This window comes from Rhipicephalus microplus, chromosome 2, assembly GCF_043290135.1.
Source record: "Rhipicephalus microplus isolate Deutch F79 chromosome 2, USDA_Rmic, whole genome shotgun sequence".
Classification (NCBI taxonomy): Eukaryota; Metazoa; Arthropoda; class Arachnida; order Ixodida; family Ixodidae; genus Rhipicephalus; species Rhipicephalus microplus.
In genome coordinates, this window is record NC_134701.1 from 218,192,349 (window position 1) to 218,217,658 (window position 25,310).

Here is a 25,310-nt window from a genome sequence, read left to right on the forward strand (position 1 = left end):
GTAGGTCACTCCTCTGTTCACTTTGGTAGGCACTGCGCCGTGCTCCCGACCGGGTTGCAGAAATTAGGTGCCTTTTCTCATCTTCTAACCACTACCACCACCACCACTTTGGCTAGTGCTTCCTCGGCGGACTTCAGGCTTTCTCCCATAGCCCTCGTTTTCTCTTGTTCTGTTGCCAACGCAGTCTCGAGCTCGGTGATTCTCATCAGCAGGTCACTCAGGGTAACCATCATTTTCTCCATTTTTTCCTCGACCTCACATTGCCTACACTTCGCGTCAGCCTCTTCTCTTCCGCTTCTACACTTGGGTCCACTTTCAAACCAACCCCACATCCTGTCTTTTTAACCATGTCTTTCCGACACCAATTGTCCCTATGACTTGTCTCACTCGATAATTATAAAACTTGAGCCCTGCCATACGAAAAAGAGAAAGTCTAAGCTCTACTACAAAAATTTGCGTGTTCAATGTACGTGCACCTCCCCTACGGTATGGAAAAACAAAACAAAAATCAAACACACACACACACACAAACTAATAAATACCTCGTGACTGACCCCCGAAAAAGCCGTACAATAAAATAAGTGCTACAGGGATTTTAACTGCTGCCTTATAAGTATAAAGACAAGCTCAAAACATGCAAAACAACTTATCCGCGCAGTTGATCGGGAGCGCTCAAAAAACACGTCCATCCACTGTGACAGTCCGAACCGAACCCAGGATGGATGGATGGATATGGCTGTACCCTTTAGACCACGCCGCTGCCATCAGCGCCCCTAGCGGCATCGGCGCGCTGAAGGGCCTTCTCCGGCAAGCAAAGAGCGCCGCGCTCATCACACCTCTCCATTCTAGCCACCCTAGCGCATATTTCTTTTTTAGCCGCATACAACGTAGCTATAGAGTGTACTAGAAGTGTTGAATGGCGTGACCACGTCTCGCCGCCTGATCCCTTCGGTGTTGCCCGCAGCGGCGATGCTGCAGTCGAAAGAGCCACGCGCCGCGTGCAGGAACTGCTATGCGCTTCGGGTCCTCCATCGCGCTTTCTTGATGCAAATTTCTTCGTACCTGCCCATCATTCATGTCAAGCACATGATGCCATAGCCCATGAAGTATGACACGCCAATCTACTGAATTTGAGCTCCAAACAGCCCTTGTGAGAGATCGAAAATAATTCAAAAAGGCTGTGTCTTCTACTGATTTCTTCTCCCTTAACTCTTTCTTCGTTGGTTAGGCGTCTACAATATTCACAATAACTGAGCCGATTTATTGGAAGTTAGCGGTGGTCAGAAAGCTGTGAGATTAAAAAAACAAATACTGTGTCACACGCACGCAGAACCAGAAAGCAAGCAAAGAGAGAGGAGAAGAGAATCTGAACCCCCTACATCACGAATGTTTTCGTAATTTAACTTTTCGGGGTATTCTAAAATATTTATACGCATTCACAGCTACCACAAAGTGCCGAAGTTACGCGTTCTGTTGAACACCCCACCCCCTCAAAAAAAAAAAAACAAAACAAAACAAATCTGCCATGGGTAGCGTTGCGCCAGTGGTTTAGTTGGCGAAGCTGAATATAGCATGTCTCTACAAATGCGCACTGTATATTTCACCTTTTCGACAGTATGAGGTCTCAAAACTAGTTCAAGTCTAACGTAGTCTGACAAGGAATGCACCGCCTAAAAATAGTAGCTGTGCTAAGGGGACTTGCATATATATATATATATATATATATATATATATATATATATATATATATATATATATATATATATATATATATATATATATATATATATATATATATATATATATATATATATATATATATATATATATGTGTGTGTGTGTGTGTGTGTGTGTGTAAGATGCGCCACTGCTTCCTACACCTTTGATAATAATAATAGTACTACGCGTATAATACAAAACATCGTCATAAATTTGCTCGCTTGCAATGGCGTTATGCCAATAGAATATTTGAAAAGCAGCGCAATTTAAGCTGTCGATACATAATGAGAACTGATTACAATGAATTTACGCAGAATAACAGACAAGCTATATATACAATTGGCACTTTTTAACATGTTTGTGTGTCGTTTTATTAAGTTTAACATGTATTAGGCCTTTCGGAAAGCAATAATTATTATCTTCCGCAAAACAGGCATGATAAAACAGAGTCGTCACCGTATAATGTTGTGGCAACGTTACTTATACTCGGGTTTCTCGTGAAACAATCGAATGCACGTAGGCTCATATGAGGAACACTCTGGATATCGTAGAGACTGCCGACAAAACAAGCGTATGATTTAATCACGGCTTTGATACTTCTCCTCTCTTTGTAGTTCGCCAGTAGCCACTTATGGTGTAACGCAGCTCAAAGCGCTGATTGAGTAAGAAACTATGCGGATCTGTGCAAATTCCGTTCGACATTTTTTTTTTTTTCTGGGTCGGCAGGCTCTTGAAACAGTCAATGTCTCGACGCAATTTTGGCATGTCTGCATATTCACTCGTGCACCATGGCGCGTAGCAGGTGCATCCACTGATATAGGCTCAGAAACGCATTAAACGTGCTAAAAACGAGCAATTACACGCTTTCGCAGGCTCGGGCGCGCGCGCTCCCAATGCAGATGCTTCTGAGATCATTAGTGCTGTGCGACTACAGCGCCGCCACTACTGTCACCCGCCGGAGGATCAACCGAGCTGCGGCGCGGCCGCCTTGTTCACTCCACTGCCCCCTTCTAGTACACTGTAACGTAGCAAGCCGTATTCAGACATAGCATGAAGCCAACTGAAGCCGGCTTGTTTGTTTACTATTTCCAGCAATCTGCCGATCTTTTGCATGTGTGGTTTTTAAAGAATCATGCGTAGAACATTTGTGGTGTAATGTTTTCGTTGTTGTGGCGATGCAGCTAGTTCTTCCATATTATGTGATGTATGTAACAGTCGAAGCTGCAGACCGTGAATCCAAATGTCACTATCCTCTGCGCTAAACGCGCAATACGCCAAACTCGACAACGATGCCTTGATTTACAACGTCGAGGCTCGTCCAGCCCTCTGGCAATCGCGTCACAAGGACCACAAGAACCGCTTCAAGAAACGCATACTTTGGGCCGAAGTTGCGGCAGCCGTGCTTCCTGGTGTTTCCGACGCAGGTGAGACACTGTATTTTGAAAGAAGTGCTAGTCGCGTTCTGCCGTCTCGAGCGTCTTTCACTTCTTCATCTTGCGGATACGTTTTTATCTGTGAAGAGTCGATGGTGCAGAAGCGGTGGAAATCGCTGAGAGACAAGTTCAGGCGTCTGGCGACTGCACAAGTAGCTCAGAAGAATGGCACGAAAACCGAAGATCAGGCTGCTGATGGCAACGTTGATGACGTGACATGGCCACACTACGATCAGCTCCTCTTCCTAAAGACTTCCATGGAGGGAATATGGTGTGTGCTGCGCTTTTCTATCGCTTGAAATCTTACTGCTAAAGCGTCTGTCCTGGCCTACATAGGGCTGTGTTAGACGTTTAGGGCATGCATTCCAGGATTGTGGAAAGCATTTGTTACGATAGGCCCGTACATGTGATGTTTTCAAGTCACTCACACGTAGCGCACGAAGAAATGCACTGGGGATCGTAGTATAAAATATAAACACGTCAATTTTCCAGAGCAATTGTTACTGTGAAACGTTGCTCTAACAGAGATAAGGCATTAAACCCTTGAAAGTGTGTGCTAGACAACCCTACATTTGTTGCCCTTGACAACTTTGTGTATGATTATATTTATTTATTTTATTTATTTATTTATGAAAACTGCAATCCCTACTAGGGATTTTCGCAGAGTGGGTTACATGAATTACATGAATGCTCAATACGAAGACGATACAAATTTATTTGTATCGTTATTCATATGGTAGTTTTGGGGCATTAAACCCTACATATAAATAATCAGCAGCGGCCCCATTGTCCCGCTGCATTTGTGTGAACTCATTTTGATTGGCCAGCTACCACAACTCATCAAGAGCCAAGGCATCATCAAACTCACAGAAGTTGCCACTGCCAGCATTTGGCTGGCAGTGTTTTGGGATGAGAACACGGTAGCCTGATTCCTCCAGGTGGAATATTTATTGCACGTCATGTTCCCTTGCTTCCAGCTGTGAAAGTACAGTATGGTTGTCCCTGTTCTGTGCATAACTTCCACAGTAGAAATTAACATGACCTTTTCTGTCCTGCTCTTTGTGTTTTCACATGAAGTTCAATTGCGCTGCTGCAGTGCATCACCCTATCGTTGTTCTTTGAAGAGATTGTAGTTTTCACAACTTTCTTGGCACTTACGTTTGTTGCTTGACTTCATCACAATTACTGTAGATGCCATGCTTCTGCATGAGTTGCCCCTGCCTGCAATGCTTGCCAAAGAATATGCGGATGGTCTTTACCGCTGCCTGCATTGTCAGTCTACCTCACTTATCATTGTAGGTAGTGGAGCCCTTTATGAAGGACGGATACAGAAAGGACAAACCACGCATGCTTCTGTATCCATTCTTTGTCAAGTGTGCCCCTACTTACAATGATTGATAATTACCAACTCACCCAATTCAGCTGTTTACTAAGTTACCTGACTTAGCCTCTTTGGCTGAAGAGCCAAAGTAAGTTGCTGCATCCTTGATCTCAGCTGTGACCTTTGTTCAAGTATTCTTGCGAGTAGCCAATTATCGTCTGGCTTCTTCATTACTCTATCACCACTTGACAACCTCTGAGGTTGTCTTGAACATGTCAGCTGTGTCATAAGACGTTACCTTTATTTACCTTCGCACCCACGGTCATTGATGGTGGACCAGCATTTCTTGGCAAACACCTACCAATCTTGCCTGCTCCTCAACTCCTGCTGGAGTATGCCGGCCATACGTCTAAGGAGGCCAGTGTCTGTGCCACTGCTTGTGGCAGGGAAGCCATCTTGGTGAGCTCTACAGATGAAAAGTTGTGCAGCCCAGACTGCAAGCTACTTTTTTGTCAGCCGCCATGCCACGAATCAGCTGTTCCTGCTTACATGTAAATCAACAGCCATGCATGGGGGTGGTAGCTATGCCATTCTAGTCATCTCGATGTTTACCATCGTGGCATCTGTCCTGTCCATTTGGGTATTGCACTTTGGTTGTCCACCATGAGCAGCAACACACTAAGGTTGCAAAATTGAGGTGGTGAACCTCTTCAAAAAAAAAATGAACGGCTGCCTTTTCTTGACACCATTAGATTATGCGGGATGACCTACTATTGACTATCGCACGGCCTTGCTGAGGTTTTTCATTTTTTGTGTCACTTGAAACTTGAGCTCATGGATTGCACTCGCTTTCAGAGGGGGTTCAATGGCACCCCTAACCTTTTCCGCATACATGCAGGCATTAAAAGCCGACTTAGGCTGCCCTAGTGCCAAGCTTATTTTGGGTGCCGCCATTCATTTCCTCTGTGTTTTTCTCAAAGCTACGGTAATACTGCCTCCAACCACGGATTACAACACAGGATAGTGTGTTTGTTTCGTTGTACCTGCATTGTTCTCACAAAAGCATCTATAGATTGAGTACCCAGTGTTCCACTGCAGCCTCGAACTACAACACGTGCCTTTATGTGCCAGTTTGCGTCTTGCAAGCCACTTTAGTCGCACTGCCTCTCTCTTTCTATTCGCTGGAATGCTGCAGCAATACCTTTGTTATTTCTGTTGCTGGATACCCCGACACCATTATGCTTAAATCCCTGAAGGCAGCACATATCGATGACGCAGGAGTACGACCACCTTGCCCTCGTTTCGGCCCTGTTAACTCTACCAACTCTGGACATGCACATCATGCCATGGTGCATCCACTTGTCACACTACAGAAACTCTAGGTCTCCATAACACATCATCACTACATTCTTCGTTGGTGTTATAGTGCACTGTAATGGCTACACCAAGGTGAAGATGTGAGCAACAAACACGTGCAGGATCAAGCTGTGCGCAATCGGTCTAATTCTTGCTGGCACTTTTGACATCTACTAACTTGACAGCCAAATTAAACCGTCTTTTTGTTAGAACCTCCTCGCTTCTTCACCTTCGGCTAAATCGGAGACCCCACAGAATCACATTTGACGTTTCTTTGCATCACCACCATGGGTTTCACCTACTCAGTCTCTCATATTCAAACCATGCAATAATTATTTTTGTGGTCATATAGGTGTGGGCTTCTTTTATACTGTGCACTTGAAAAATTCATGGCTTTTCATGCAAGTATATACTTACAGGCCAGTCAGCAATGAGAATGTACCAGGGGGACCTTCCGAGGAAACTTTGCTGGCAATAGCACCTTACGGCGACGTCGACTGTGTCTCGCTGCTCTCGGTAGAAAGCAACCACGGTGCTCTGCCAGCTGCCTCCCCATCTACGGATTCTCAAGCGATGGTATCTGACCTATCAGATCAAGAGACTGCTGCTGCAGAGATGGTGCACGAGGTTCCTTCACCACCACCTCAGAGAAGACAGCGAAAGAGGAAAAAAGACGAAGACCTGCAGCAACAGCTTGAGGAAGTGTCTAGCCTTCTCGAAAAGCCCCCAGATGAGGACGAGTATTTTGCCATGTCTTTAGTGAGTCACATGAGGGCCGTAAAGCCAGAATATAAGCTGCAAATGCGTATGAAGGTGCTGCAGGTTGTTCAGATGTTTAAAGATCAATAGCCTAATGTTTTGGGACTGTTTCAGAGATGGCCTAGGGATGTGTACCGTAAGTTAATGCTTGTTTTTACGGCTATCATTTGTCTGCATCATATAAAGTACAAAAATTGCAGATATTCACAAATGGACATATGCCACTGTTTACACTCGTGTATCCAGCCTTTTATATGTAAATAAAGCTTGTTTGAAGAATTGATCTCAGCCTACATTTTTACAAAATCCTTTTGGAGTATGTTATGTTATTAGTTATTAGTGCGAGTCCATTTGCAGCTTCCCAATACTTAAAATAGTGTAACCATTATACTGAAGCATCTTATGATATATATGATGAATAATACTTGAGGACAAGAAGGTGCCTGGAAGGACCACTTGCTCTACAAGTCTGGTAATCGTCATTGCAACCATGCAATTAAGGATGGCACCAACGAAAGCACAAGCATAATGTTAGTTTTCTCTCAAAATATTTTGTTGTCCATTCACTGCTATTAAGACTGCTTCTGAGTGGCATATACAAGTGCTAATGATATGCTCTAATCTAAAAGAGCCAACTTCAAATCTTACTGCTGTGTACCTACCATAGTGGGTTGTATTAATTTTACAAGAAATTAAATATGAGCGAGTTTCCTAGGGGTACATAGTTAAGCAGGTAGCGAAAAAAAATAATTAAAGAAACGAGGAACAATGACACGAGGTGAGTGCTAACACTCGTCCTTTGCCTGTTTGTCACTTGTGTGTCATTTTTGGTGCTACCTATTCAAGTATGAATACATTTTAGCCGCAATGTAGATTTGAGGTACTTTTGTGTCGGGAGCGCACTGTCAAATCTTGTCGAAACATACCCGATCACATTATCAGCAGTAAAAGAACTGCATTCTTCGCAATTTCACGTAGACTTGGCTCCTTTGATTGATTGATTTGTGGGGTTTAACGTCCCAAAACTGCCATATGAATATGAGAGACGTCGTAGTGGAGGGCTCCGGAAATTTCGACCACCTGGGGTTCTTTAATGTGCACCCAAATCTGAGCACACGGGCCTACAACATTTTCGCCTCCATCGAAAGTGCAGCCGGGATTTGATCCCGTGACCTGCGGGGGACTTGGCTCTTTTAAAAAGTAAAAACACTACATATGTGGTAATATATTTGATATTTCTGGGTACAAAGTATTTGATATTTTCTGGCTTCTCCGCAAAAGTTGAATGGGCATTGATATGTTCCTTTGCCGAGCAAGTTATTAAGAGCTTAAGATAATGACATACAGATTTGATAAATGAATTTTGTTGCTGAGGGAAGCTTTCTTTGGTGGCTTGTCCGCAAGACATGAGCAGTCGTAGTTACGCTCCTTTTCTGGAAAAAGTTGGTACTTGCAGTGAAGCAGGTTTACAAATGACAGAAAAGCTTCTTTTTTTTTCGGGGGGGGGGGGGGGGGCTTCTTTGCAATTCCTAAGTGGTCTTTGTTATGCTGCTTTCCCGCAAAAAGAGTATAACTGCAGTGAAGTATGTTTTATAAGTGGCATAAAAGTTTTTTTTTTATTTTAATGGCTTCTCCGCAAGACTTGAGCGGTCTTTATTACTAGTGACATACAAGCTTTCTTTGGTGGTTTTTTCCGCGAGACTTCGGCGGTCATTGATATGCTGTTTTTTCGCAAAATGAGTTAAACTGCAGTGAAGCACGTTTTACGAGCGACGCAAAGGAGGACACACAACTGATCGCGGAAGGCAGGAAAAGAGGGAGAGGGAGAATTTACTTTTGCAAGACTTGAATGATCTTTGATATGCTGCTTACCCTCAAAAAATCGTAATTGTGGTGAAGTGCGCTTTAGACGCGTCCGATAGGCGCACACATAAGTGATAAAGGAAATGAAACCCCTGGGGGAGTTGAACGCGTGATAATAGGCTGCTTTGCAGCAAGAAAAAAAGGCATAATTACAGGGAAGCATGTTAAAAAGCGTAAAGTTTGGGCAGTAAGAGATGAATAAAACAAAGCAGTGATTGCTGAGAGATGCATTCTTTCTGATTTATGACGTAAATATCGCTAGTGATCATGATTTAGGATGAATATGTTAACTCCATCAAAAGATGAAAATATTGATACTGTTAGCATTGGTTTGTCGCTCCTGACAATCTGATTTTTGCGGTGAAACTGAGAGTGGGGTTTGATTTTTAATTTACTTTTTTATTTAAAATCATTTTTTTTTCGCCCGGTGAGAGTTGGTTTCGCCTTTACGTCAGTGAGTCATCTTCATCATGGAACCTGCCCATTCTCTGCTTTGTTCCTCTTGCAACGAGGCCGAATACATTGATTACTTGTTTTTGGTCGTGTTTGTTTTATCGAGCTCGAAGGAACAAGCTTCTTGAGATTCTGTAAGTCGGTAGTACACTTCATTGAAGACGGGCAAAAGTCATCCCTTAGTTTTCGTCGAGGGACGACAGCGGGCCTGGACAGGAGGGCCAAGCCTCGTCGCCACGTCGTGAGCTTCCTGGACTGCCTAAAGTTGTTGGAACCAGTCGTGGCTCTTGAGCAGTGAATAAAAAGTGCCTCGCGGCATCTCTTGGTTCGCATGCTGCTTCTCAAAAAAGAAAGAAAAATAGTATTTTGTATGCTTATCTGCAGTAGGGGCTGTATGGAGAATCGATCATATAGTTGCTAGTAATCTTTCAGTAGGCGCACTAGTTTGTTGTACGTTCGGTGCAAATTCCATGAGAAGGTCAGTAGGACAAATAAACGGATGCTTAAAACTGAAACAGCTGAATAAAAACGTGTGGTATCTTACCTTTGCAAGGTACTGGGCTGGGCCGATTTTCGTGAATAGTGGCGCCGAGCTATGCTTTGGGAAGTTGTTCATCATGGCACCATTCTAAATATTATTGTTACTTAGAAGCATGAATGACACCACGGTGGTGCGCCATTTATATTCGATCATGCTTTGCGTGGGGCATTCAATGCACACCACCCTTCTTTGTGCATCGTGCTTGGTGTCTTTGTCTTTGCTTTTTTTCTAAAAGAAGAGCGAACAAGGTAACTACAAGAAAATTAAGTAACATTTATTATTACAATGATGCTGAACAACCTTAACAAGGTCTACGTTATTGTGTTTGGACGCCGACACTGCGAGCCAGGCAGTGAGACCATCTGCCTAGTAAAAGCTTTTTAAGTGTCCGCTTCACTTGCATAAGGCAGCTTCATAATGTCGGCACTCACACGTGTAGAACGCCTTCATTTCTTGGCGACACGGACGGTTTTATTATTACAGGCATAATGATATTCATCAATAGAGAAGAAATGAACGTGAAATATATGGATTCTGTAGAATGTTGAAAGAGTAATGTGATGTAGTAGTGGCCATTCGGATTCAAGCGTTAATAAAGCACGTCATTTGAGTCATCCTTTAAATAAAGATGGCACCAGCGGAACGCCCGTATTTATATACAAGAAAGCCTTTCAAATCGTTCGACAAAGGAAGACATCTACTATGTCTTGATTCTCTTACAAGATAGGTGTTGGCGATGTTAGATTCTTACTCGGGGCTCTTGCTTTGCATTAAGTGTGAATGATGAAAAGTTTGTTCGTTTGTGGTTAACGTACTAAAATCTACGCTGGTAGTACATGTACCCCACGGTTTTCTTCCATTGGTATCATTTCCCACACACACATGGCTGTCTTTTTCTGTAGACTAGTACAAAGCCTTTTCTTCTTCTTCTGGGCACTGCTAAAAAAAGAAGTTTCCAATTTGTACACAATGGTGCCACAGACACGCAAGTCAAATGTTGTTCCGCTGGAAGAACCAGGCAACGCAAAACCTTGCACAACAGACAGCTCACTCTCGTCTGTGGCTTTTAAGGCTTTCAATACTATATCCCATGGAGAAGTTCCAATAGGCACCAACCATTTCGCAGATCACGGCCACCATTTGCTGTAAGGACCAAGTTAAAGCTACAACACGCACGCAGATCCACTGTATAGCGAACAAGGGGAGCTGGGGTTGTTAACACGTCTCACCCGCGCTATCATTGACACATAACCTGATCCTTCCCCGAAAAGCTTGTCAATCACTAATCTAGAAAAATTAATCTAGAAAAACGGTGCAATGTGCAGTGAACACTGCTGCGGGCATGCTCTCCACTGGCCTGCGTGAAAATATTCTGCAAGGGCATACTTGTTTAAGTACACTTCGCTGACTGTGCCCTCTGTTCAATAGTTGACTTGTTTTGGGGACATTTTAACAGTGCTCAAAGTAAGATGCATAGAAGTACAATGTAGTTCATTGTTCAAGAGAACACACAAGCGAGTGTGTCTGTGCTTCTCCTGAACATTCAGTGTAGTTCATGACGGCAGTGATGTTCATACACTATAAAAACTACAGCACAGGGCCTCCTGTTCGCGAGCAGCACAGTTAGTCTTTCCCGAGGTATTCATCACTTGAATTTGGCTGAGCTGGGGCTTGTAGGAATGTGTGCGGGAAGAGTTTATCAGTGAGGAAAAATGAATACAGTCAGGGCCGCTCGATTAAACAACAGCGGCCCCGCTACAGCACTCGTGTCGGGCATGTTTCCTCCGCTGTATAAGTCATTCCTGAACGGCAAACACGTGTTTCGAACTTATTCGCATATGACAAGAAAAGGAGATGTCACGGCTTTGTTAGGACACACTGAGAGCAAACTTGGCTGCATTCTTATATGCTTGGTGACTCTCATTATCGAGTCATCGATGCACACTTTAGGTGTTCCCCATACTCATATACATCTCGTTTTTCTCATACTACACACGCAACATTGAAAGGCATGTTTGTGAAATTCTGCCAAACACAACTTGAATTACCTCAATGATGTTACTGCAGCCATCCGGCTGAATCAGAGCGGAAATAACTTCGTTATTTGTGCGCATTGACACGTACTTCCCGAACTCCGGGATGGCATATAAAAGGCAGTTGTCATGGTTTATGGGTTATTCACTTCTAAGTGTTTCACTATTCGCTGTCATGACATTATTTCACATAGATGCGATGGTCTTCCCTGGCGTTGCAGACCACTTAGAGCAGAATCTCTACTTCCTTCTTTCTTCTTTCCAGTTTGACTTTGTATAAAACAAGGCAGCAGTGGCAAAGGAGTTCAAAAAACTTCGGCGAAATGCTTATACAATGACTGATCCCGTTGACTTCTCGCAAGGGTGCCTAAAAGTAAAGAAAAAAAAAGAAAGCTTAATTACACTCCGGCAAAAAGAGAGAGAGAGATTAACAGATAGGCTGGCGAAAGGCATCTGGGCATAGCTAAAAGCCTGCGTCGAAGTTTCTCAGGCAACCATAACTATGCAAGCTATAGATATATGCTTAGCTTTTCTTGTTTTTAAGTTGTTCTTTTTTTTTGCCAACAAGTGCCCGCTGATGTCCTAATGACGATGAACCATTCACTTCGAAATTGGTAGGCGATAAGCAGCCTCTCTGTTGGTCATGAACAGGTGTTGTATAACTTACCGAAATCATTGAATACTGGCGTGTGTGCTCAATCTACAATACAATGTTTTGGAAGCTTCACGAACTGTAAACATAGCGGGTCTAACAAATAGTATTTCTGCCTGTCGACCGTTGTTAGAGTAATACACATGTTAAGAAGTACAATCAGTCAGAATTCAGATACTTCAACTTGAATTTGATTCAGTTAATCAGGAGAGCACCTCTATGACATGCTTTGCAGTCATATCATAGTTTTGTATCGCAAAAGTAATGATTTGAAAATTAGAGAAAATGCTAACACATAGTTGTTGCGACACTCGCTCTTTGACCCTCTTGTGCCTTGTTGTTTCGATTAGCAAAGCAAAACTGGTGTCACAGAAAATGTCTGACATCTGTTCTGAATTTGCGAAAGGGAACACAAAAAAGACTCACTTTGATTGGACATGTGGTACCGAAGTCTATCTCGGTCGCATTCGGCCTCCGAGAGCTCATCCATGTCCATCACTTCCCCGTTCATCAACACGTCCTGCTTGCTAAATTTTCTTGGACTTCTGCGCACAAATATCATGTGTGGCGAGATATACTTGCAATTTCACAAGTTTATTCAGTGTACAGTGTAGGCTTATTGGTAAAAAGAAATTAGTAATTGATAGAACCCGTAAAAAAAGAATAAATGGAAGAAAACAAAACAGACAAAATTTAGTGAAATAACATCGCTAAGCTTTGCTGCCTTATTATAGAAAAACGCATCTTAGAGCTTATTATGTACACAATTTCCTCGAGTATAAATTGTTATATTACTTCAAAGGTCCACCTCTTTGGTCATGGTGCCCGGTTGCTGAACAGAAAGTTGTGTGTTTCCACAACAGTCAAGGGGGTCGCATTTTCGATGTAGGCGAAATGCTAGAGATCCAGGTTAGACTTACACGCACTTTCAAGAACCCTAGGTAGTCAAATTTTCCGAAACACCCCACTATAAGGCGTGCACCAGCACAATCGCATCGCCCCGCCGCGGTGGTCTAGTGGCTAAGGTACTCGGCTGCTGACCCGCAGGTCGCGGGTTCGAATCCTGGCTGCGGCGGCTGCATTTCCGATGGAGGCGGAAATGTTGTAGGCCCGTGTGCTCAGATTTGGGTGCACGTTAAAGAACCCCAGGTGGTCTAAATTTCCGGAGCCCTCCACTACGGCGTCTCTCATAATCATATGGTGGTTTTGGGACGTTAAACCCCACATATCAATCAACAATCGCATCGTGGCTTTGACTCTTAAAGGGACACTAAAGAGCAGAACGATTTTGCCGTGTTAGTATAAAGAACAATTTCACAATCCCGAAAAACGCCGCTCTTACAGCAACACGATGCTTGCTGAGCGATAAAACACGCGAAAATAAAATGCGAATGGAGATGCCACCATGAGGTTTGCGCACCAAACACCGTAACATACTGAATTTTGAAAGCGTCCAATGAGTAATACATAGCTTCTACATGATGAAAATGAAGTACATTGTCATCTGTGGGGGCCATATACTTAGAATATTAAGTTACAGAGAAAGAGAGAAAAGAGGCAGGCAGGGAGGTTGACAAGATACTAGGTTCTGGTATGCCATTCTGCACTGCCTTTGACATGTAAGGGGTTAAAAGAGAGAGATAAAAAATAAATAAGAACAAAACATGGGCACACACTCGCACACATGAAATTGGTCCACTCAAAGTCGTTCAAGCAGGTCAGTAGTTCGCACGAAGCTCACTAGCGCTTGCACGACCTTCTTCCGTAATGATGCGTCTAGACGATAGCATACAACTTTCCTGTTACTCAGGCTGCCATTGAACTTGCTGAATGTACTTGAAAGAGATTGCCTCATTATTCTATATTCTGGGCAGTCGCACAGGATGTGTGTCGAATCGTCTCTTAATCTACACAGTGTACGCAGGTGGTGCTGTTGGCCATCCCTCCGCGGAACTTGTACGCATGGGTAAATGCAACGCACAACCACAGTCTGCACAGAACAGTAGCGTAACCTCATCGAAGTCTTGTTGGAAATCATAAGTTAATGTCGGATCATGGGAGTGTAAACTTGGATACGTAAAATGAGGCTCATTCCAATGTGACATGCAGCACTGGCGAGTGAGCATGGCGAGCTTCCTAGCAGTCTGTCGTAGAAGAGAGGTATTGACAGGTCGTGGTCTTCTGTATGGGCTGTACGGGCAGCTTGATCGGCCTGTTCATTACAGATTATTCCACAGTGACTTGGCAGCCATTGAAATATAATGTGGTGCCCGTTCTCTGTTGTGTGGTGCAGCATTTTTGCCATCTCGAAAACCAACTTTTCGTGTGGACCACGGCGTAGACGTAAAAGAAGTGACTGCAGTGCTGCCTTACAGTCGCAAAAGATCGTCCATTGTCGTGTCATTTCGTCGTTGTTGAAACACAGCGCAGCACGAAGCACTGCAAGCTCTGCTGTCACTGATGTTGTTTCATGTGCTGTGCTGAATTTTATGGTTGTGGCGCGCGTTGGAATCCCGACCGCCACTGTTGAGCTCTTCACCAGGACGGAGCCATCAGTGTAGATGTGAGTGCAGTCTCGGTACTTCTCGAACAATACAAGTAAGACGAACGGTATTAAGACGGGCTGGTGTTGACAAATATTGCTTTAAATGCGAAGCATTTCTCAGCGAACTTCGGCGATATTGAGCCTGCCTGCCTGCTTGCCTGCCTGCTTGCCTGCCTGCCTGCCTGCCTGCAACTTTTAGTTCTCCTGGCCATTTCGATAATGGTATCGATACCAAACTTGATATGGCATAACATGACTGTATGAAGAACAAATTTGACTAGTCATATCTAGAACATCATGACATGTATGTCATGAATGTCTTGATTTACATTTCATGGTCCTGCAGCTCTTGCGGTGGTTTAGATCACATGACATGTTGCAAAACTGGTATGGTGTGGCATGATTGCATGGCGCACACAACCGATAGACCCTAGCATGAAAGTCATGACATGCATGTCATGTAACAACATGACTACTTGCCACGCTCATGATGCCCTCGCGGCCGTTTCGGTAGCGTCACATATACCAAAATCTGCTGTTACAGTTTGTGAATGGATGACGAAAGTATGTGACTGGTGCAAACATGATAATCATGAGATGCATGTAATGTAACAACATGACTACATGCCACGCTCATGATGCGCTCGCGGCCATTTAGCCAGCTTCACATGTACCCAACTCGGTATTACGCGACGCGAACGGATGGCAAAGGTAAATGACACATCCAAACATGATAATTACGACATGCGTGTCATGTAACAACATGACTACACATCAAACTCATGATGCGCTCGCGGCCGTTTCGCTAGCTTCACATGCCAAATTCGGTACTGCGCGACGTCAATTGATGAAGGTATGTGACTGGTGCAAAGAAGATAATCATGAAATACGTGTCATGTGAAAACATGACTACATGCCACAGTCGAGGCGCCAATACATTTGAACGTGACGCGGTGCGCGTGCTCGCTGGCGTTCGTTTCGTCGCGTCACGCCCGCGTTGCCACGCCAGGCGCTGGTCCTGCCATATACTCGCAGGCGCGCGCCACACTGCGTTGCTTTGACGCATGCGCATTTCAGCGCGCCCGGCGTCCCTCCATCATGAAAAGAAGGAGACGCAGTGTTGTATGGGTAACGCATCGGTGTGAAATGCAGCATGTCGCATTTCACGCCGGTTTCTCTCGAGCCGCGCCTACGAACGCCGGTCGCGCCTTTCATCACACTATAGAGTGCTCGCGTTTTGCTAACGTTGCGTCGCTGTGCCCAGCGTGCGCGCGTGTCAACGCTACATTGGAGTATATTGGGCCCTTCATGATGCGCTCGCGGCCGTTTTGCTAGCTCCACATTCACCAAATTTGGTGTTTCGTGACGTCAATGAATGACGAAATATATGACTGGTGCAAACATGATAATCTTGACATGCGGGTCATGTAAGAACATGACACCATGCCACGCTTATAGCGTGCTCGCGGCCGTTTCGCTAGCTCCACATATACTAAATTTGGTATCACGTGACGTGAATAAATGACGAAGGCAAACGACATACTCAAACATGGTAATCATGACACGGAAGTCGTGTACTGCATCATTTACCTCCACCTCGTAACATTGTGCTGATTTTAAAGTGACATATCAACATTTCTCATTCGTGATCCGCATATCATCGATTCCCACTGCACGTGGCATCTGCCATTTTTTTCTGGATGCTTGGTATTGTCAAGTTGATGACTGGCTGTCTGAGGCATCATAGAGGAACCGAAGGCGTGAAGCCACTTGGTGTAGAGAGTCACGCTGTGCAGAAAAGGACGCATGAGACCTGTCCGCCGATAGAGATGCTATAGGTGGCGGGTAGTCAGGGCAACATGTTTTATCTGTGTCCTCAGAGCTTCAATTTCGTTATGGGTCTTCACGGGGTGGTCTTTGGCGAAGGCTATAGAATATTTTATCGATCCGATGTCAGGAAAATACGAAAAAAAGTCACAGCATATACACGGAGTAAATGATGATGAGTGGGGTGTAGCGTCCGCTAGTCCGTGCGTCCGTCTGTGCATCTGTCTGTCCGTCCGCCTGTCTGTCTGTCTGTGCGTCCGTACTAGCGTCTGTGCATCTGTCCGTACGTCCAGTGAATACTTCAAGTACCGCCATCTCGCATCTTCTGATCATATATTCATCATATACAAGTGTCACAAAACGAGTGTTCAAAAAGGGCGCGCCGCCAAATTTTCGCGACGAAACGCCGGAGTGACGCCGTGAGGTCAATGATAAAAAAAAGAAAACAAACATCCAAAGACTTCCCGGGCGCGCGACTCTCTCCCTCGGAAGCGTAGGTTCTCCGACGAAACCTCCTCGCGTCGGCGGCCGAACAAGCCCTGGAATTTTCTAGATGGAAAGGGGCGTGGTGATGCCGGGTTGAGTCATCCGTCGCCGACGGCCCCCGTATCGTCTCGCTCTTTCCCCCAGCCTTCGCTGCGCATCGCGCCGACGAAATGATGAGAACTTTTTGGAATCTCGCGCGGAAGGTGTTTAATAGAGCAGCCGAGATGAGAGATCAGGAGAAGACGGAAGTTAGCGCCAGAGCGCGTAGGGTATTCCGCCGTGTAGTCGGCGAAGGTTTTGTCCGTAGTGACAAAGCAGGAGAAGAAGAGGATTTCCACCTGAGGGGTGACGACTCGAGCTACAGGCAAGAGTGTGTGTCTACCGCTATCGAGCGAAGACGCGTGGCAACAGCTGCGTGTGGGAAGCCAGCGTTTTTCCGGCGAAGAAGTTTGAAGCTTGAAGAGTGGCCAATTGAAGACGCAAGGTTTCCTGGAAGAGAAACTTCGGGGGCAGCGGAACGACAACAACGCTGGACTTTGAGTGAGTGATTCTCGGAAGAGTATCATCCAAGCTTTTGTTCCAAGAACTTTGGACTGAATAGGTTTTCTATCTCTTTAGTCTTTAAGTGTCTTGGTTGTTCAATGCATGCGACTGCATTGTAGTGCGTATTGTTGTCTGTGTCCCTTGTTTCGGGCGTGGCTGATTGTACTGTGTAGTACGTTGTTTGATTGGTGACATATTGTATTCAACTATTGTGGAGTGTGCATACTTGTGTATTGTTTTTGATCTGCCATTATGAAGAATATAATTTTGTTTTGTTTATCAGCTCTCGGCTCTGACTTGTTCTTTGGGCCACAGCCGGCGTCCACTGGCTCGCCAAAAAGGACCACTTCTAAATTGTCCACGCTTTCGTGGTGCGGTTCGGGGGCCGATACTTCGGCCCTTGGAATGAGCCCGGCGATCGCCTCCCTAATTAACGGGACCTGTGACAACACGTACCGCCATTCAGCGAACATTCCAAGGACTAAACGAGAGGTGGCTACCGACTACTAAGACTACTACTACTACTACTACTACTACTACTGCTACTACATACATCGGGGACGCATGGCTTAAGCAGCTTCGCCCCTAATACATTTTGCAATTTGTTACGTCAAGCGCGGAGCTTTAAGTGCGCAATTTAAAAATTAAACTTCAACATTGATTTCCTCCGCTGATAATGGACTTACGACATGAAACTTAAGGCATTAGAGTTCTGAGAGTACAGCTTATCAATCTAAATTATGTCACAGTTTCTCTTTAGTGTCCCTTTAAAAACCTACAACAAAAAATATATTGGATCTCCTAAGTATACATCATGGTGGATCATTTTGTTATAGTGCGCCCCGCCGCGGTGGTCTAGTGGCTAAGGTACTCGACTGCTGACCCGCATGTCGCAGGTTCAAATCCCGGCTGCGGCGGCTGCATTTTCGATGGAGGCGGAAATGTCGTAGGCCCGTGTGCTCAGATTTGGGTGCACGTTAAAGAACCCCAGGTGGTCAAAATTTCCGGAGCCCTCCACTACGGCGTCTCTCATAATCATAAGGTGGTTTTGGGACGTTAAACCCCACAAATCATCATTTTGTTATAGTGCGTACCTTCATATGCCACGATTGATAGGGTTACAACGTAGGCTTACATCGTATGGGAATTAACATAGTACAAAAGTCATGGATATTTACATACAAATATTTTTTTCATTTTTCGAGGGTCAAGTGTGGTTTCAGACCGGTATAGCTAATATCTGCTTGAGCTGCAGTTGCAAATAGCATAATCTAAACGTACAGCTAGGTACGCCCGCTAGCCCCCCCCCCCCCCCCTTGAATTAAAAGTGTGCATACGTACGCACGCACACACACATGCATGCAAAAGCACACACACATGCATACACAAGCACACACACTCACTCATACACACGCACATGCGTACGAACGAATGAATGAACGAACGTGCACACCACACTGAGAATACCTACCTGTAATGTGGAACTTCCCCCGTCCTTGAATACTTCGTCTCACTGCCAACGAACTCTACAAAATCTGAAGACAGACAGTTGTTTGTATAATAGTGGACAGTAAACCTAAATAAAATGCAAACACGCTGTTCAAGTAGCCATTCTAAAGGCCATTTCATGCCACGAGAAAAATATCCAAGAAGAAAGGAAAACAACAGCTTTGTTTCTTACCTGCATACATGTCGGTTTCTCCATCTTAAATACAAAGAGAAAGAAAAAACACACGTGACGACTGCGTGACAAGCATGGCACGTGACAACGTGGCCTGACACTCTATACAATGTTAGCCACAGGCTACTAAGCATAAACACTTCGAATAGACCTGTAACACCGGAGCTGTTCAAGCCGGCAAAAAACAAACAAAAAACAAACTATGTGGTGCACTGAGAATTATCACCATCATGAACAGTCTCTTTTTGGCATCTCGCATCTCCTAGCAACAAGTAGGAGGAAAAAAAGTGAGAGGCGGAGAGAAATAAATAAATTATATATATATATATATATATATATATATATATATATATATATATATATATATATATATATATATATATATATATATATATATATAATACAAGAAAGAAAAGTGGACGAAAAAATAAGCAGCCGTTCCTGCTCACGGCTGGTTATTTTTTCATCCACTTTTCTTTCTTCTTATTTACATTCCATTGGTTCTAATAACTTTCCCTGTACATTCCTTGGCATTACTGTCTGTTAGATCTCCTTAATATTGTGTTAAAACACGGAAAAACGAGCCCTTAGGTATACACTTCTTTCCCTTATATATATATATATATATATATTTGACGAGGCAAGATTCGGACCAGCGCAACAGAGTCGTAAGGTCGTAAGGGAAGCGTCGTAACCACTTGGCTATGCAGGCACGCTTGTAGAACAAGTGATGATGGCTACCAAATGACTGCGTTGCGATGCGCGAGAGTCTGTGCAAAAAAAGTGAGAGAAAGAAAGATGATTGTGTTGGTATGCATGAGAGAACGAGAAAAAGATTGGCAGAAAGAAACGAAGTAAAAGAAAAAACAGTGAAAGAGATACAGAGATAGGTAAGAAAATAGCGAGAGGGAGAGAGAGAGACACACACAAGAGGATAAAAAGAAACAGAGAGAAAAAGAAAGTGCAGGCTAGTCATGTGTAGCAGAGCGAGGGGGTGGGAAGTCAAAGGGAATGTGAGGAGATGGGAAAGGAAAAGGGGAAAGAGTAAGTCATAGCATAGGCTTGTTTAGTATATAAAGGATGGTAGACGAAAGCACCGTTGAGGAGACGGGAAAGGGCAAGGGTAAAGAGCAAGGCGTAGCATAGCTTTTTAAAGCACAGTATCCTGGAAGTGAGGGTGCGGAGGAGGGGAACGTCACCAGCTCCGTAGTTTCCGCACCACTGCTTTGCAGCTGCCCCAATTATTCCTATACGCACAATGATGCTCTGGCATGGTTCTGTGTATTGGTGTCTTGACGAGACATGGAGACACAGCTTTCACGTTTTATACCTGAAGTGCGTGTATGCAGGCAGTTTTGAGGGTGGTGAATACAGTTTAATCGTGCGAAAGTTGTTACGGTACAGAAAAAACCTAGGTAAGGGAAAAGCACAATTTAATGAACACATAGAAGCATTAAAGAAAGAAATTTATGCAGCTACGCAGGTGCACAGACTGCCTTTCAGACACGTAGTCGGTATTTCGTTACACCAAGCAAAGACAATGAATTACGGCAGAGCGGGTATACTTGGTGATTCTGTACTCGCACTATGCATCCTAAACAGTTTGTGAAGGGTTCTAAGGGCAATGTACACTGCGCTATCCATACAGACCTGGAGGTTTTTCACTTTTTAAGCATTAAAAAAATAATGCTCTGTTGTATCATGGAGAAACATCACAATGTAGTTATTCTGTACGGCGTAGGTTAATTCTTGAATGATGTCGTCCACCTGGTGTTTTTTTTAGCATGCCCTTAATTTAGGTACAGGGCGTTCTTACATTGAAGTGTCGCCACATTGAAGTGAAGCTGCCGTGCCTTTGAATCTAACATACGCCCTCAAGCTTATCCGCGTATTCTACAGCTGCTAAGTAACTGCCATGCATTTCCAGCCACTTTTAAACACAGATAAAATAACGATTCAGTTCTTTTTGCTTTCTCTTTCGATCGTTTGATTTTTTAGCATGCCGAACTGACAAGACAAAAGAAAGCCGTTCTAAACGTAAGGGATCTGAGAATACTTGAGAACCACCATAACGATTACAGGATCATACTTCCGGACTTAGAAGCGCGATTTTTCAATAACGATACCAGTTTCGAAGCCTTCTTCATATAAATTAGACAAAGGCACAAGCAACGGAGTCAAGCAACAGAGTCAACGACCCCGTGACAGTATCTTACAAGTTATCTATAGCCTCCGGCGGCTGTGCCAAAGTAATGGTTGCACATTTGTAAAACTAATACAGTTACCTTGTTTTCAAAGGCATTCATGTTATCTTCTAATCGAAGGTCGTCTAATTACCAACTGCTACAGTGTGGAAAACAAAAATAAAGGACGAGAATAGTGTGAAAATGCTACAGGAAATAAGCTGTTGGGGGAGCTTAAGAGTGCAGTACTCCTGAGAGAAATTGAGTGGATATGCTCTCGAGTGATTCAACAAAGTGCGGCTGACATAGGACCAGAAATTTTAGCACGTAAGCTTGTACATTTCGATTGTGCAAGGCCATAAGCGATGGTGCATGTGCGGCACTATAGGACTAGGACAAAATGCGTCTAAGTGGGAAACAAACAGCAAAAGCGGAGATAAAGTGCTCTACAGCTGGGATTCTACGTGGGTGGAGTAAGCAAAGAGCGTACCTTGATCTACACTGAACGCCCCTGTGGGAAGCGGTTGCATCCAGAGCCTTGCATAAGCTGTATAGTCTTCACTCTGCTGAAGCAAAGGAGACACCAGACGGCTAGGATTTACCATTCTGTCCTCGTCTATAGTGCCGCACGATTGCGGAGATCTTAATGCTTGACATAATGGGAGTTTCATGTGTTCTAGACATGTCTTGGGGAAGTTAACTGATGAATGCAGTAAGCCCCGAATGGCCAACCAAAACATTACAGTTGTTGAAATGTTAACGTTCACTTTCAGAAACAGCTGCTTCCTTTCACGCTCGACATGTTCACAGTATGCAAAACAAATCGTAACACACCCTCTTTACACAGCCCGAGGTGCAGTATTAACACATTTGCTTCGTCTCGTTCAAGTTAACTTGTTGGTTCATAGAAGGGCTTTAATTTTACGTATCCACAGCCAAACTGCTAGCTCTAAAACAAACTTCGCATGCTCTCTTCTTCATGACATTGACGAAGGATTGGCAAAATGTTTGTATACACGTTCCTGAAATATTTTGAAAAGTTTATCAGTGTTGCATTATCACGGCTTCTTCATTACGATTGTGTCAGTGCAATTTGACTCATTAGTAGTGAATGGTAGCTTATAAACTAAGTATCAAGATCTATTGGTGTCATGTAATCTACTCAGATCCGTATATTTTATATATCTTGCTATCGTCGTATGCAGTCCTATTGCCTTAATATGCATGCCAAGGTACTGCTTTTAGCTTTACATTAAATGTTGTCGAGGTATCAAGAGCTCGTTCAATGCTACAATGCCACATATATTTTAAGAAGACACGATCTTGAAGAAACTGGAGATATTCTTGATTATAACGTCACAGATAAAGATGTCCGTTATGAACGCACACTTATGCACACGATGCTATTTTAGCACCATTTCATTTATTTCCAAAAAAAAAGAAGAGGCCCACATTATCTGGAAGGATGCGTGACCTATGCTCATTCGATGCCCACTCACTTTGAAATACCGATAGGGCGTGTCAATTTCAAGTTTGCTCCGCACATGCCAGTCACCAATAAGTGGAATGACGTTCAAGGCAACGTAAAAATCCAACGCAATAAAAATTATCAGCGAGAATATCAAAAATATCCACGTGGCAAATAACGCACAAAAAAGCAAAGAAAAGTAGATATCCCTTGAATTGTTGACGAGCTGAGTTTGCACACAGATGTCTCGATAATGGAACATGATGCAGGTGTGTTTTAAGCAACCATGAAAACTTACTTTGAATTACTTTTCAGGAAAGGGAACGCGCATATTTTTTTTGAAAACGTACACTTGTTACAAGCATGAAAAGCTACACGTGTAAGTGAATGCAGTTGCTAATATGACGCCGATTATGCCGCAATACGTGAACACTTGAAAGTTAGTAAGGCTCTGCAGGGAGCCATAAATCCTAGCGCATTTTTTGGTAATATTGTGTATTTTTCTGCGTGTTTTCTCTAGCAATCATGGCAGAGACCTAAAACTAGCCATAGACATATCAGATGGATTGATACCAAATATGTCTATAGATTGATACCAGATTAAAAATTCCAGTGAATCGTTTTCCCCTCAGTCATACCAGCAATCGCTCTCACCACAAAGCTATACATTACTAACAGTTCACATATAACCCGTCCTTAGTGTGAATCCAGACTTCTCGACAGATACAACCAAGTGTTATTTGTGAAGCTATCGCGTTTTGGACAAACAAGTACGCTGGTAGTAATGGCAGGCATACACATAGACACTGTTCATCCCTCACATAAAAGGCACGACATTGGCGTATAACTGTATGTTACTCAGAGAAATGCAGTTGATGGCGACAATTGCATTGAGCATACGCTTCAAAAAAACTGCGTTTATATCACGATAGTATGGCCACAATTAACATGTGAGCGCAAGTACGAAGTGTAAATCTGTATAACCCTATGTGCTGCCTGGTAGATACCAAGATTAACCTTAACAAAAAATAATACAACATTCATACTGCGTGCATCTTAACTCGACATCAATCACTATTTTGCAGATGACTTACAAAAGAAGACTAACGTACGAATACTTACAAGTGCTTCGGTTGCATCGGTAGCCTCTTTCACCTTATTTCTTTTTACCAAAACTCAGTTTGTTATTTGGTTCCTTACAAGCTTTTCAAATAATAAAATTTCTTTGGATGCTGTAATACAGCCCCACTAAAATGATTTCCCTTAAGGTGAATTCACCTCTTACTGCTGCTTTTTGCATTCAAAAAGTTTCCGGCACTAATAATATACTCAACTTCACCATCGTCTACAGTAGGAATATCTGTGCATTAGAGAGACATCGCTTATGTAAAAATTCATAAACAATGAACGCCGTAGTATCCAACACTCACCTGGACATTGCTCAGCGCCCAATGCAATGTACAATGAATGCAAAATGTGCATCTTCAAAACACCTCTACCAGAGTTATTTGAATAAATGTACATATAAACATAGGATGTGAATCTTGTGTTCATAAATTGATCTAAACATACACTAGAACAGGTTACGCATCTGAAAGTTAACTTGACTGAGCACAGGGGGAGAAGCTAAGAGGATTTGCTTGTGGGCCACCGTGTTCTTGCCCTTATAACGGGTAAATAGAAAACTCAGGAACCGGTATATATTTATTCCTATTTCATACCATCTGTTCCAACATTAAACGAGCAAGAAAACATTTAACGGAAGTGGCAGTTTCATCACTTCTAAATACTATTCCTTGCTCAAATTTAGGAAACATAAGAAAGTATGCCATGTTGCGAGTTTGTCAGCGCTTTTCTTTTTTTCTTTCCTGATAACCATTTTTGTGTAGTATTGAAAGCAGTTCCTTATTTGCTAGCCTACCACTCGAAAAATGCAGTCCCCGCATGGAAAGAAGCAAGCACTGTGTCATTAGATTAGGCTGATCACGTGACCCTCCCACATGATTGGTTTACTGGGAAAAAGTTGTAACTGTCCCTGTACTAGCAACACGTACTTCAATAACCAATAGAGTTTTGTAAAACTACACTATTGAGTCGATTAAGGCTCTTTTTCGAGATTTCTCTCATGGACCAAAGAAAACATGGTGCCCAATGAGGTGCTCCCACAACTCTGCTGTGGGACAGCTGTATGGCAATATTTCAATGTAGTGACAATGACTTTTGCAGGCTCACACAGCATTACCAATCTGTTTTGCACCGACATAAAAAAAGCGGGAGATTCAGAATATTACATACCGCAATATAAGTGGGCGACGTCCCTACAGACCTCTTCACAGATGGCTACCCGGGCGCCGCCATATTTCCCTCTGGGTTACGCTAAATGGGTGTGACTCCCCATAAATGCACCACCGAGGCTGTGACGTCAGCCTCTGCACTACCACGGGCAG

The 25,310-nt window shown here is 43.6% G+C and overlaps 2 protein-coding genes across 4 annotated transcripts in view; one reads left to right on the forward strand and one right to left on the reverse strand.

The window, feature by feature from the left end:
• Nucleotides 1–2,796: 2,796 nt before the first annotated feature.
• LOC142774959 (uncharacterized) lies at nucleotides 2,797–6,871 on the forward strand. Its single transcript, XM_075876096.1, has 3 exons — nucleotides 2,797–3,143; nucleotides 3,240–3,423; nucleotides 6,249–6,871. The coding sequence occupies exons 1-3, from the start codon at nucleotides 2,960–2,962 to the stop codon at nucleotides 6,676–6,678; spliced, it is 798 nt and encodes a 265-aa protein (XP_075732211.1). The 5' UTR covers nucleotides 2,797–2,959; the 3' UTR covers nucleotides 6,679–6,871.
• A 4,846-nt stretch (nucleotides 6,872–11,717) lies between these two features.
• The window catches only part of LOC142774965 (cell adhesion molecule Dscam1-like), a 492,538-nt gene continuing 478,945 nt past the window's right edge, over nucleotides 11,718–25,310 (reverse strand). Inside the window, exons 23-27 of one of the 3 annotated variants that reach the window (XM_075876112.1) lie at nucleotides 21,886–21,958; nucleotides 19,213–19,236; nucleotides 19,003–19,066; nucleotides 12,557–12,675; nucleotides 11,718–11,845 (exon numbers count right to left, since the gene is read on the reverse strand). In XM_075876112.1, the coding sequence (XP_075732227.1) occupies nucleotides 11,784–11,845; nucleotides 12,557–12,675; nucleotides 19,003–19,066; nucleotides 19,213–19,236; nucleotides 21,886–21,958 (342 nt within the window). In that variant the 3' untranslated portion in view covers nucleotides 11,718–11,783. Of the gene's footprint in view, nucleotides 11,846–12,556; nucleotides 12,676–19,002; nucleotides 19,067–19,212; nucleotides 19,237–21,885; nucleotides 21,962–25,310 lie in introns of those variants that run through there. The other 2 variants (XM_075876103.1, XR_012886599.1) reach the window with 2 other exon arrangements.

What these genes read in the sequence shown, in the direction of transcription:
- LOC142774959 (XM_075876096.1), top strand. Translation starts at nt 2,960, where the DNA reads ATGTCACTATCCTCTGCGCTAAACGCGCAATACGCCAAACTCGACAAC. An exon ending in TCCTGGTGTTTCCGACGCAG is followed by an intron (nt 3,144 to 3,239) that starts GTGAGACACTGT and finishes TTATCTGTGAAG; the next exon opens with AGTCGATGGTGCAGAAGCGG. An exon ending in ACTTCCATGGAGGGAATATG is followed by an intron (nt 3,424 to 6,248) that starts GTGTGTGCTGCG and finishes ATATACTTACAG; the next exon opens with GCCAGTCAGCAATGAGAATG.